We start from the raw sequence: 13,818 nt of genomic DNA, 5'->3' as shown, positions 1-13,818 counted from the left end.
TTAAAGGATGCTCTTCCATTTGAAAATACTGTGTAAAGTGGTGAATGTGGAATGATTGCTGAACTGGCTTCAGTTTGAGAGCATAACTCAGCAATCTTAATATAAAATAACTCTAAAGTGCTTTAGAATTGTTCCACATGCAAGGTGCAAATAAATACTGTATCCTATTATATGATCTCCCTGGATACATAGTCCTGATGAACCCACACTCGAGAGTATTCTCAAATTGCTACAGCAATTAAATAATGATACTGATTGGAGAATGTTTCTCTATTATTTATTTGGGTTAGCGGCACAGCCAGCAGGCCTGCTGCTTGTACTCCATTAGCTGTCTTTCTGGATCCAAACACACTGGATAACCCATCATATGGATGGGTGAAAACCAATACAGAGCTAATCTGAAAATCTGCACACCCATGGATCCTTAATGTGCAGAACTTGGTGCTGTTATGTTTCTGATTGCCATTTACTGAAAAGATGATTTAGTATCAGTATCATTCCTCTTTTTGCTTAACAGGCTGAAAATTTCAGGCACTGAATACAGCACATCTCTCTAGTAGAATGTTCACAGGTCTATCAATTGACAAAATTTTCCAAATATTTGGATTATACAATTGCTTCTGCTCTGATGAATGTCTATATAATACATCATGCAGCACTTTGGTGCTAAAAATGTCCTGTTCCCAAAAGACCTGACTGTAAATGGGAAGTACTAATGAGTAAGCAAAGTGTGTCAACATAGAGTCAAACCCCAAAATTACTCTATGGATCATATTCTGTTGTAGTACACAGAATTCCCCTATGAACAAGCAGTATTCTTTATTTCTACAGAATATTTATTTTATACATTAGGGATAAATCCTATTCCTATCAAATTCAAGGAAAACTCCCATTGGAAGAAAGTATTACCTGGATTTCACATTGTATTTGGAACCAAACTCAAATTCTTCATTACACAGTGCAGAATTATCAAACAGCCTACTCAAAGAAGTCTATTACAATTCCAAATTATAAAACCACAATATCAAACAGACATTTTGCCTTCTTCAGGGTTTTTCTATTCACATTATTGTGCATCACGAGTGCTGTTTTCCTTAACTGTGAGTAGTACAGACTAAAAAGGGAAAAAGAAATAACAAAGAAAACAGAATACAATAAATCCTATTACCCAGTTGACTGAATAAATGTAGATTATCATCATGTCCATATCAAAGAACCATCCACGGCTGTCATCCTCAAAGTCCATGTAGTCCATCCTGTGAGCAGCATGTGGGAAGTGCCTCCGTGTTACAGTATCTGAACGTCTTTGAAAATCTGCTGAAGAACAGACCAGACAGAGTTAAACAAACCCAAAGTTAACCCTTCTACCCCTGATGATAACTTAAAAATATATAGGCAGAAGCAAACAGACTTTGAAGTGGAAGAAAGAACATTGTTACTCCAAGAATGGTCTGAGTGTGGGGTCCTGCTAGAAGGCTTTTCCTATTCGTTCCATCTCTGACTTTTCTTTGTAGTAAGAGAAATACTGTAGAAGCATAGCTCTTGCATATGTCTAGATATGAGATTAGAGAAGTATCTGTGCAGTTATGGTAGACAGCAGGTTGTGGCACAGGACTTGGAAGCTGTGCTGCAAAAAGGCAGATGATCTCTCCCATCCTGATGAAGGACAAGGAATGACTGCGGTCTGGATTTTCATTCAGTTGTGAAGTAACTCTGACTCTTTGTGATGCGTGCTGTGATTCTGAAAAATAGATCTTTGCAAAGCTGCCCCGACTCTTCTCTGCAAAGACATCACGGCTTTTGGAGTCTCAAGGTGAGTAGGAAGTGTTCCCTTCTATGTACACCATTGCACACCAGCATGCCTTGGTATATGCTCCTCAGTTTTAATCTGCTACCATGTTGCCTTCCAGTTCATCTTAATTAAGCCTCCTTCAAGTTCCTCAATCTTCTGCTCTGACTAATACAAATAATTCTGTATAACTGTTGTGTACATGCCAGTATGTATTTTCATTTTAACATTCTCATATCTTATTCAAGATAATTAAGACACATTTTTAAAAAAGTGTTCTAATACATATCTGTGCTGGAATTTCAATATTTTTTTTCTTTTCAGTGGTGGATATTGACTGTTTCTTTGTAGTTTTAATTCTGAACTAATATTTTGCCCAATACTATAATGCAATTGTTTCCACATCTAACAAAGATAAGTATTTTCTCACTTTAGTATCCTTTTAAAGAGCGCTCATCATAGACTTTTTTACTTCAAATTACATAGGTAAACGGGTCCTCCTGTATGTGTGTATTTTATTCAGAAATTTGTCTAGATTATTGAGACAGAGAAATTCTTCCTTTGGAGAATCAGTCATTGTTAGATGTCACTGCATTTCTTTTTTAATTTTAATGACAATTTTGGTCAGTTTGTCACGTACAAATACTAGGTTTCTAGATGTGAATATATCAAAATCTCTCTAGCATTATGGATATTATTTCGGAGACTCTACAGAAATCTTCAAGCTAGTCAAGGGAGTGATGATGTTTTATGATGGCTTTCAGTGACTCCAAATGGTATAAGATTTGGCCCACAGCTAAATATCCTGTATTAACTCTACAGGGGGGGAAAAACAAAAGTAAAAGAATTCCAGGAATTTACATTTAAAGAGTTTTAGATTATACTACAACAAAATTTTATGCAAGTTTATGAACTACACATCTGCTTAAAGATGCTGAAGATGTGTTTGAAGTATGATATCGACCTCCTTGATCCTTGTCATTCTTTAGATCATGTTAATTTAAAATTATGTTGATGTAAACCACTGATTCCTGAAAAATAACACCAGTAACAAAACTCTTAAAAATGTTAGTTGTTTTTAAATATCTTTCTGCCAAGATGTAATTTGCCTGAAAAATCCTCATTAAAAAACTTACTTTAATTTCAAACTTGCATTTATCTCAACTTCTTTTCTCATGCTTTAAAATGAGACTGTCCAATAGGCACCTACATTTATGTTATGTTCTACTTTTTAAATTTAATTTTCAAATGCCATTGAATTTATCACCAAAGTGGTATCATCCACTTTGCCTTTTACACATGAATTTTAAGTGTATATTATACTTTCTGGAGGGTCTTAAGTTAGGACTGCTACTCATACATTCTTTTCATTTATTTCTGTATTTAAACTAAATACAACACAAAGTGTAATAAGCCGGTTGTGCATTAAGAGGATAATCAGAGAATTATGCAAACATAGCTACTTTGGTTTTGACCTTGGTTTTGACCTTGTAGTCCTCACCTTCTAGAGGATATGGACAAATATCCCTGATTTGTATGCCTGTGCAACTCATTTTAAGCAAACTGTGTTGAGTTTATCACAGATGGCAGTTTCAGTATAGGAAACTGTCTATTTTCTAATTTCTCATCCTATAGAAAGCCACAGAAAAATTCTTGATAAAAGTATATATGTTGCTAAGGGTATATATAACGAGGAACTGCTTACTATAGTGTATAGTAACGATGTGTAATCCCTGTAGCTTTCCTGAGTGTGAGCAAATCTATCGAAAGTTGACAGCCAGTTCTGTGGAATAGATTCTGATTCCATTGCTGAAACAGTCTTTTTCTTACCATTTGTAAATTGGTTAGGCTTCAGCTGAAAATCTCAATAGCACGACACTTAATGTAAATTGAATTCTGGGCTTTAACAAAGACTAACAAAGAACAAGAACTGTTTCTTTTCCCTGAAGTATGTTACCAAATAAACTTGCATACAGCTCTGAAACCAAGGATCAGATTTAGAAACCCTGTAAGATCATACACAAAGGTTATTGAAGACTGTATGATCCGTACTGTGACTATTGCCTTTAATAAATTCTGACATGAAAAATACCTTCAAATATCTGCTTCTCCAGCAAGAGTGGAAGTAAGCCAAGTCTCTGCATCTGATTCTAGCCATCTGCAGATAAAACCTGAGAGCTATCAAATTCCTCAAAAACTGTATGGCAACATGGGGCAAGGATATGAATTATGGAACAGAAGAGTGGAGGGAGCTTTAAATAACTTCTAATGTATTTGCTCTTTCTTTAAAAAGAAACCCTATCTTATTTGATGAATACAGTCCCTAAAAATTTTCTACACAGGCATGTATTTGTTGAAACATGTATTTCACCTGACTTTTTTTTTGTGCATGCCTGTGTTGCTGCACTCTGAATAAGAACTTTCACTTGAATGGCATGAATATGCATGCGCTGTGCCAGCACATACTGGCATGCTGTTGTTACTAGATAACAAGAACCGTGTTGTGTGCAAATCACACTTTTATACCCACCAAAGTGTGCAAATCAAAAAGGATTTTCACTAGAGCATGAATAGGCACATCTGATGCATGTGTCCTTGCCAAAGATTTGCAACCTCCTGTTGAGGTACTAGCAGTACTCAAAATTTAAGACTTAAAGCAATTTAAAATGTTATCCCAATTATATAAATGGATTGATCTAATTTTGTTATCACTAATGAATGTAAGAAGTCCAATGGAAAATATTACCCTAAAAACGTACCCAAATGAATAATAAGCAAACTGTAATAACCATTTACCTTATTGTGGCAATGAATCCAAAAACTGTCCCCCACCCCCATGGAGTCGGGATTGGGGTGAAGATCAGAAAGTGTGGGAAGACGGGTAAAGAGGAAGGCACCTCCCTCCTTCCAAAGCAGTGTCAGCTGACAGCAGAGCCACTTTCCCAAAGTCACATGTCAGGGGCAGACCCCAGCACCAGCACAATGCAGAACCTGATGCTGATCAGTTTCTTGCTCTTTTTAGCATGTGGAATGTGAACTGTGGCATTTGCCACACAGGACATGTGGCCCATAGAATCATAGAATCAAGGAGGTTGGAAGAGACCTCAAAGATCATTGAGTCCAACCTGTCACCCTAAACCTCATGACTATCTAAACCATGGCACCAAGTGCCACCTCCTATCCCCTCTTGAACACCTCCAGGGATGGTGACTCCACCACCTCCCTGGGCAGCCCATTCCCATGGCCAACCACTCTCTCTGTGAAGAACTTTCTCCTCACCTCCAGCCTAAACCTCCCCTGGCGCAGCTTGAGACTGTGTCCTCTTGTTCTGGTGCTGGTTGCCTGGGAGAAGAGACCAAACCCCTCCTGGCTACAACCTCCCTTCAGGTAGTTGTAGACAGCAATGAGGTCACCCCTGAGCCTTCTCTTCTCCAGGCTAAACAGTCCCAGCTCCCTCAGCCTCTCCTCATAGGGCTTGTGCTCAAGGCCTCTCCCCAGCCTCGTTGCCCTTCTCTGGACATGCTCCAGCAATTCAACATCTTTCCTAAACTGAGGGGCCCAGAACTGGACACAGTACTCAGGGTGTGGCCTAACCAGTGCTGTGTACAGGGGTACAATGACCTCCCTGCTCCTGCTGGCCACACTATGCCTGATGCAGGCCAGGATGCCATTGGCTCTCTTGGCCACCTGGGCACACTGCTGGCTCATGTTCAGGCGCCTGTCAACCAGTACCCCCAGGTCCCTTTCCACCTGGCTGCTCTCCAGGCACTCTGACCCCAGCCTATAGCTCTGCATGGGGTTGTTGTGGCCAAACTGCAGCACCTGGCACTTGGACTTGTTGAATGCCATCCTGTTGGACTCTGCCCATCTGTCCAGCCTGTCAAGGTCCCTCTGCAGAGCCCTTCTACCTTCTAACAGATCAACACCTGCTCCCAGCTTGGTGTCATCTGCAAATTTACTGATGATGGACTCAATCCCCTCATCCAGATCATTGATAAAGATATTGAACAGGATGGGGAACAGCACTGATCCTAGTCACCACTGATCCTAGTGACACCACATATAGAACAGATAGAACTACTGAAAGACTGTAGGAAGAAAGGCACATACAGACTAACAACTTCCCTTATGTGCCTTTGCAGTAACCACCAGCTTAGGAACCCAGTGTTTCAGAACCTGTGCTTACAACAATGTGCTAAAATGGCATGGAAAGGATTTTCTTTCCGTGTGTGTGTCTGTCTACACTTGTGAACCAAATTTCATACTGCTTCCCCTTAGTGTGTTTTGTATCCACTTGTGGGGTAGCCTTAGAGCACAGAAACTGATTTCTTTTCAGGTGAAACTAAACCAGAACATGAGCTCCAGGAGCTCCAATCTGTACTATGCAGTAATATGCTTCAATCATTAATGGTCATTCAGGTCTTAGGAATGAAAATAAGTTGCACCTCTTACCTAAAAAATAATTGTGGACATCTGACCCTTAGTGCCAATTGTTTTGTCCTATCAATTATGACTGATCTAATAACCAGTGCAAGAATATCTCTTAGAAACAGCAAACAATCTTTCCCAAAATATCCTGATGTCATTCATCATTTTACAGACCTCTATATTTATCCTCTGTGACACCCTGTACAAACAGAAAAGTTGTAAACTTGCTATGTATGGAAAAGCTTCCACACGTCAGACCATCTTTTCTGCACTATGCTTCACCCAGTTTTATCCTTCTTTGACTGTCCTGAAGGGTCAAGCCTCAAAACATGCCCTAGCCCAGACAATGGGTTAAGCACCTGTAAATGTGCAAAACTGGACACTTCCCAGGTCCAGATGGTCCAGATAAACATGTAGCATGTGTAATTAATTTTGTAACACAGCTGTGTGTGCCCCTGGCCATGTTTGGATATGCCCCATCCTATAGGTCCAGTTACCAAGTTTCTGTGTTACCAAAGGGCATTAATTGTGTTGGGAAAGTATTTAAACCAGCCGAGAATGTAGGCAGCTTGCATTGTTCTCACCCAGCAAGCAACAAAAGCCAAATGCTGCTGGAGTAGCAGCTGAAGGGCTTGCTCTAGCTGGCCAACTACACCTGGGCTTTGCACCTGGACCAAGGCAGAAAGGGGAAAAGCTCCAAGAGAACTGAATCCCAGAAGAGCCATGGAAAAGCTACAGCCCAGCGATGAGGCACACAAGAGAGAGTCCCCCCCCTAGCCCTCTCCAAGCCAAGGACAAGCTCCAGGCTGTGAACTGGGCACAAGAGAAGAGAGAGGACCTTAGCCCAAGCTAAGGGCCACTTGAATTACAGTCACAGTATCTGGGAAGATACCGGACAAAGGAGCAAACTGTGAGTCCCTGGCTACTCTGCCGCTGAATCCCATTTGTGGGAAACCTCAGACCACAGAACCTTTATTTCCAATTTGAATCGTTGTACTGGAAATTCTTTGATCTGTGCTTAAATAATTTAACTGTCTTCATATGTGAAATGTATCACTCACAATCGAATTACAGAACCTGTAAATATACTTTGTAGATAAGTTACGGCAGGGTATATTGAACCTACCACTGCTAGGAAATATAAAATATGTAAAAATACACATTTTATTACATTGACTTAATCTGAAATTATATGCAAAATTAGAAACTGGCATATCAGCACAAGTCTGGAAAATGACATAATGTTTTCCATTTTTTATGATCTTAATAATTCCTGCTTATTTTCTGACTATGGCTGTGCAGTGAACGTTTTCAGAAGGCTAATTACAGTATTACCCAGATCTCTTTTCTTAAGTGGCAATAGCTCATTTACAGCTCATAACAGTGAATATTATTTATTTTGGAGATTGCATAGTCTCTATGGGCAACTGGCTCTATGTCCTCACAGTGAAAGCATTTTCCTTTCTTGCAGTCTGAACCTCTCATATCCATTATTGCTCACCCTCGTGCCATACACCTCTGTGTACAGCTGGGCTGTCCTGCTCGTGTCTTTATAGGTATGGTAAGACTGCCTGAAGATCTTCCTGAAAGCCTACCCTTGTCCAGACTGAACGTGTCAGCTCCCTCAGCCTCTCCTCACAGGTCAGGTGCTCCAGGACTCTAAGCATCTGGATGTCACTCTGCTAAACCTGCTTAATTTACTGCTGTGTTTACTGTATAGGATGGGGGTGAATTTGCAGTATTTTAAGTGTGGTCTTCTGAGTATCAGGGTATAAAAATTTCCCTCATCTACTGCTCTTCATACATCATGCTCCTGTTCATAAAGCTCAGGATGCTCTTGGCATTTTTTGTTGCAAGGGCATACTGCCAGCTCATCCACAGCTTGCTTTCCGTCAAGATGCCCAGGTCCTTTCCACAGAACTGCTCCCCAGGCTGCCAGTGCCCAACCTGTCTCATTGCCAGGGGCTCTTCCTTCCCAGGTGCAAGACTTGGCATTTGTCCTTTTTTAATTTCACAAGGTTCCTTTCAGCACATTTCTCCTGACTGCTTAGGTGGCCCTGAATGGCAGCCCTGTTGCTGAGTCTATCAACCTGTCTTCCAATTTGTTGTCCTCTGCACACCCGATGAGAGCGCATTCTGTTGCCTCCTCGAGACTGCTGATTAACACAAATGTCATTTGTCAGGTTCATATTTGCTACCAACAGTGAACTTGAATAGTTTATTTACTAAATTTTATCATCTGTATGTGTATCTCTTCTCCAAACCATATACAAATGGTCTGCATTACACAGACTGCTGTGGGATTCCAACATCATTCCAATGTAGTTTGCTAGATGCTATATTTTCTGTCTTCTACTATGGTTTTCTTTTTATGCTCTGTTAAAAGGGACTTTGTCTGCTGAAGCACCTGCTTTACTGTTTCAGCCCATTTCACCAGCCTGTCTCAGGCTCTCTGAATACCAGCTCAGCCACTAAATCTGCCAGCTGATCCTCCAATTTGTTTGTCATTTGCGGACCCGATGACAACACGGAGAAATGGGCAAAAATTTCCCAGCTTTCTCTACTTTTTAAAAGGATATAGTGTTTTAATACTGCTTTCACAAATCAGATATCATCCTGAAATTGCACAAACACCAGCCTTCTCCCATAGGTACATCATGTGGCATCATATTCTGGTTATGCTAATATAACAACTAAATTGTAAGATTGAAAAAGAGCTAGGAGATCTGCATTTACAACTACAATAAAAAGCAAGCAAACAAAAAACATATGTATTGTAGAGAAGTTTATGAGAGGATGGTACTTTTCCTGTGTGAATGTCAGCAAGCATGCCCCACTGACCCTCAGTCTCATGTCCCAAGCCCTAATTCAGTCTCAAGCCTTGCACCAAAGCATTTAGTTCCCCAGATTGAGGCCACTCAATCCAGTTATCACCCTTCTCAGATCTAATTTTACCTTTTCTCCTCCTGCTGCATAAAAAGCTTTAATCTCTCTACCCTCACAGAATCAACCAGGTTGGAAGAAACCTCCAAGATCATCAGGTCCAATTGATCACTCAGTCCTAACTAATCAGCTAGACCATGGCACTAAGTGTGCCATCCAGTCTTTTCTTAAACACCTCCAGGGACACTGACCCCACCACCTCCCTGGGCAGCCCATTCCAATGGGCAATCACCATTTCTGTGAAGAACATTTTTCTAAGATCAAGTCTAAACTTCCCCTTGCACAACTTGAGACTGTGTCCTCTTGTTCTGTTGCTGGTCACCTGGGAGAAGAGACCAACTCCTACCTGGCTACAACCTCCCTTCAGGTAGTTGTAGATGGCAATAAGGTCTCCCTTGAGCCTCCTCTTCTCCAGGCTAAACAACCTCAGCTCCCTCAGCTGCTCCTCATAGGGTTTGTGTTCCAGACCCCTCATCAGCTTTGTTGCCCTTCTCTGGACACGTTCCAGCAACTCAACATCTTTCTTGAATTGGGGAGCCCAGAACTGGACACGGTACTCAAGGTGTGGCCTAACCAGTGCTGTGTACAGGGGCAGAATGACTTCCCTGCTCCTGCTGGCCACACCACTCCTGATACAGGCCAGGATGCCATTGGGCACACTGGGCACACTGCTGGCTCATGTTCAGTCTACTGTCAACCAGTACCCCCATGTCCCTTTCTGCCTGGACACTCTCCTGCCACTCTGTTCCCAGCCTGTATCTCTGCATGGGGTTGTTGTGGCCAAACTGTAGAACACAGCACTTAGATGTGTTAGATCTTATTCCATTGAACTCTACCCATCTGTCCAGCCTGTCAAGGTCCTTCTGCAGAGCCCTACTACCCTCTTGTCTCAGTGTAATGATTTAAAGCAAAAATTCAACAGGTTAAACTGAACTAGTGAGTTATCCTGTCTACCTTCCCAACACAAGAAGTGAGGGGAAAACAACATACACACAAAAGCTCTGTGTTGAGACGTAGAGAGGTGAGATAAGACTTTACTGAGCAAATCAGATAATCATAGTACAAAATGCATAATTACTTTAGCCTATTTGCAGAAAAAGGTGGGTGGAAAGCAGCCGCAAGTAGAAGCCAGCAAGCCAAAAGCCCAAGCCAGAAAAATACTCTCCCGTTCCTCCTTGTCCTGCTACCATCACAGCAGAAGAGCCCACAACCCAAAACCTGGCACCCAAAAGCAGCAACCAGAGCAGGAAGACTCCCATGTTACAATCTGAACTTCAAGTCCCATAACACCTTACTCCAGCCAGCACTTGAATTATTGAAATTGCAATGAAGCAGGATGATATGAATAGGAGTAGTCTAAAAGTCAGCCTATAGATATTTCAGCTCTATAGACCTATTGTCTCCTTTTTCTCTAGTCAGTCAAATTCCAAACTACTGTTTACTCAAGATGCATACCAAACCTTCCACCTTTCCTATCCTAAAATTTCTACCATCACCTTTCAAAGCCTTTTTCTCTGCAAAGTAAAATCATCTCCCCAAATCTCTATGGCTATCTTCCTACCTTCTTCTCACTTTCTTTTGATTCCCTTTGCATATTTCTCTGCTCTTACCCTTCTGATTTCACTCATGGGCTCTCACTGGCTGCCAGCAACTTATATCTTTAGAAGAGAAAAGAGGGCTCCCAAAGACAGGGAGACTGACAGAAAGTGAGAGGGGGAGAGGCAACTTTCATGACTTGGTGTCTCTCATGAGGGTGTCTGAGAGGGAGGCGTGACTGGGGGCATTCCTGGAGAAGCCACAGGAGGTTCAAACCCAGCGAAACCAGAAGAGGCTCTCAGACTGGAAGCTGCGAGGCAACAGTTTTTCTGCTTGTTGGAACCCAGCGAGTGGGGTGTGAGGAGGAGGAGGTTTAGCAGGGGAGAGTTAATTGGAATCTGATTAGAGGTACACAGCGGCCAAGGCCTGCCCAGGGATAATTGGTGTTTGTGCCCAGCTGCCCCGGGGTGTCTGGGAACATTTGATGTTTGGTCAGAAGCTCCCAGGTGCACAACAAGAGTAACGGATAACAAGTATCTGTGGGCCCCTTTGTTCAGGGAACTGAGCAGGGGTGGGAATGTGCTGAATGTACTGATATCTTGAGCAGACCAAAAAAGATCTTTGAGCTCTTGTTTGATCCCATTGGTACAGGCAGGATAACAGGCACAGAGAGCACAAACAGTGACTGAGTGTGCCCCCGGAGCTCCTTTTGAATTAACTCAGTTGGAAGCCAGTGAGTGGGATGTGAGGTATCCCAAGGACTCCTTTTGAATTAGATCAGTAGTTGGCACAAGCAGGGTGTGTGGACAGGATACAAGGTGATTCAGTTTACCTGGAGGCATGATGCTGGCTATTCGGAGGAGGAAGACGATGCTCTCTGCACCCACCAAAATGGATATTGGCTTCCAGGCCACAGGCTGTGAGGAATGCCACAGCCTTTCACTGGCAACAGGGGGCAACACTGACTATGGGTGTATGCAGCATAAGCAGATTTTTGACCTGCTCAGATGGGTGGCATAGCTCCAGGATGAAGTGATGGAGCCCAGGGAAGAGGTGAGTAGGTTGAGAAGTATCAGGGAGAATGAGAGGGAAATGGATAACTTTCACAAGTTGATCTTTACAAATACGGAACAGGAATCAACTCTTAGTGGGGCAGAGGATTCGATGTCCTCTCATCAGCAAGCCCCTCAGCCTTCCTGCAGTAACTCACATGTGCAGGGTCAATGGGAACAGGTAGCTACCTGATGAAACAAACAACACAAATGGAGCAAACGTGCTCCTTTAAGAAGCACACCACCCACAGTGCCCTTGCAGAACAGGTACGAGGCTCTGCAGGAGGAACTGGTTGTGAGCAAGGATGAGGGCTCATGAAGGCCAAAAGTGCCACAAGAGCCAGAAGTGCCACCAAGGCCGACTTGCCTCAGGCCAGCCATAAAAACTGACCCTGAAAAGAAAAATCAAAGGGTCATTGTTGTAGGTGACTCCCTGCTGACAGGAGACGAGGGCCTAGTATGTAGACCAAATCTACTTTATAGAGAGGTCTGCTGTCTCCCTGGTGCCCAGGTAAAGAATGTTGTAGGTAGACTTCCCACCCTTACGAGTCCTTCAGACTATTACCCACTTCCGTTTTTTTCAGGTAGATAGTGATGATGAGCAGTGAGAGGCTTGCATTCAACTAGAAGAGACTTTAGGACCTTGGGGCAACTGCTAAAGGGATCAGGAGCTCAAGCTGTGTTCTCCTCCATCCCTCTGACATCAGCGATGGATGAAGGAACATTTAGGAAGAGCCAACAGGTCAATTCATGGCTCTGGGACTAGTGTCATGGATAGGAGTTTGGAGTTTATGATCACATCTCAGTTTACAGGGCACCAGAACTGCTGGAACCAATGGGATGCACCTGTCCCAGAGGGATAAAGGATTCTGGGGCAGAAGATAGCAGGGCTCATTGATAAGTCTTTAAACTACATTTGAAGGGGGAAGTGGTTATTAATCTCATGCTCGCCTGTGACAAACATTGGGGCAGCTCACCAGAGGCAGAGGGATGGAGTGCTGGCAAGGGCTCTCAACTGGTTGCCCTGAGCCAAACCAAGGATGAAGCACTGGGACACCCCAAGAGAATCAAGCACACCTAAGAGGGTGCCATGGCCAGCCCAGCTGAAGTGCCTCTATGCTAATGCATGCAGCTTGGGCAACAAACAGGATGAGTTAAGGGCCACTGTGCTCCTAGGATGCTATGACATAATGGGTATTACTGGAACTTGGTGGGATGATTCCCATGACTGGAATGTAGGAATAGATGAGTACAAGCTCTTTAGGAAGGGCAGGCAGGGTAGGAGGGGAGGAGGTGTTGCTCTCTACATCAGTGACCAACTGGAATCAGTGCATAACTCCACCTGGGGAAGGCTGATGAGCTGGTTGAGAGCATGTGGGTGAAGATTAAAGGGATGACAGGGGAAGGAGATTTTACTGTAGCGGTCTGCTACAGGCCACCTGACCAGCAGAACCAAGAAGATCAGGCCCTCCACAGGCAAATAGAAGTATCTTCATGTGCACAAACCCTGGTCCTCGTGGGGGACTTCAACCACCCTGACATCTGCTGGAGGGACAACACAGCCAGGTACCAGCATACCAGGATGTTTCTGAAATGCATAGATGACTTCCTCCTCCAAATGGTAGAGGAACCAACAAGAAAAGGTGCTATGCTGGACCTTGATCTCACCAATAGGGAAGGGCTGGTGACCAATATGAGGCTTGAGGATAACCTTGGCTGCAGTGACCATGAAGCAATAGAACTTAAGATCTTCAGGGCAACTAGAAGGACATATCCCAAGCTTACAACCCTGGACTTTAGGCATGCAGACTTTGATCACTTCAGGGATCTGCTGGCCAAAGTATCATGGGACAACCCTAGAGGGAAGAGGGGCCCAGGACAGCTGGTCAGTGTTCAAGGATCACCTTCTCCGTGCCCAGGAACAAAGTACACCCACAAAGAGGAAAGCAGGAAAGAATGCTAGGAGACCTGTCTGGATGAGCAAGGAGCTCCTGGACATGCTGTCACACAAAGCGAAACTCTACAAGGAGTGGAAGAAAGGACAGCTAGAATGAGGGGCATAAAAGGAAG

The 13,818-nt window shown here is 43.1% G+C and overlaps 1 protein-coding gene across 1 annotated transcript in view; it reads right to left on the bottom strand.

Moving 5' to 3' along the window:
• Positions 1 to 1,114: 1,114 nt before the first annotated feature.
• The window catches only part of RNF180 (ring finger protein 180), a gene marked incomplete at its 5' end in the record, with an annotated part of 93,220 nt that continues 80,516 nt past the window's right edge, over positions 1,115 to 13,818 (bottom strand). The window contains 1 exon segment of the mRNA XM_054397550.1: positions 1,115 to 1,314. Coding sequence (XP_054253525.1) covers positions 1,115 to 1,314 — 200 coding nt within the window.

This window comes from Indicator indicator, chromosome Z (assembly GCF_027791375.1).
Source record: "Indicator indicator isolate 239-I01 chromosome Z, UM_Iind_1.1, whole genome shotgun sequence".
Classification (NCBI taxonomy): Eukaryota; Metazoa; Chordata; class Aves; order Piciformes; family Indicatoridae; genus Indicator; species Indicator indicator.
Note: the sequence above shows the minus strand (reverse complement) of the source record. Positions and strands in the feature narration are given on the sequence as shown.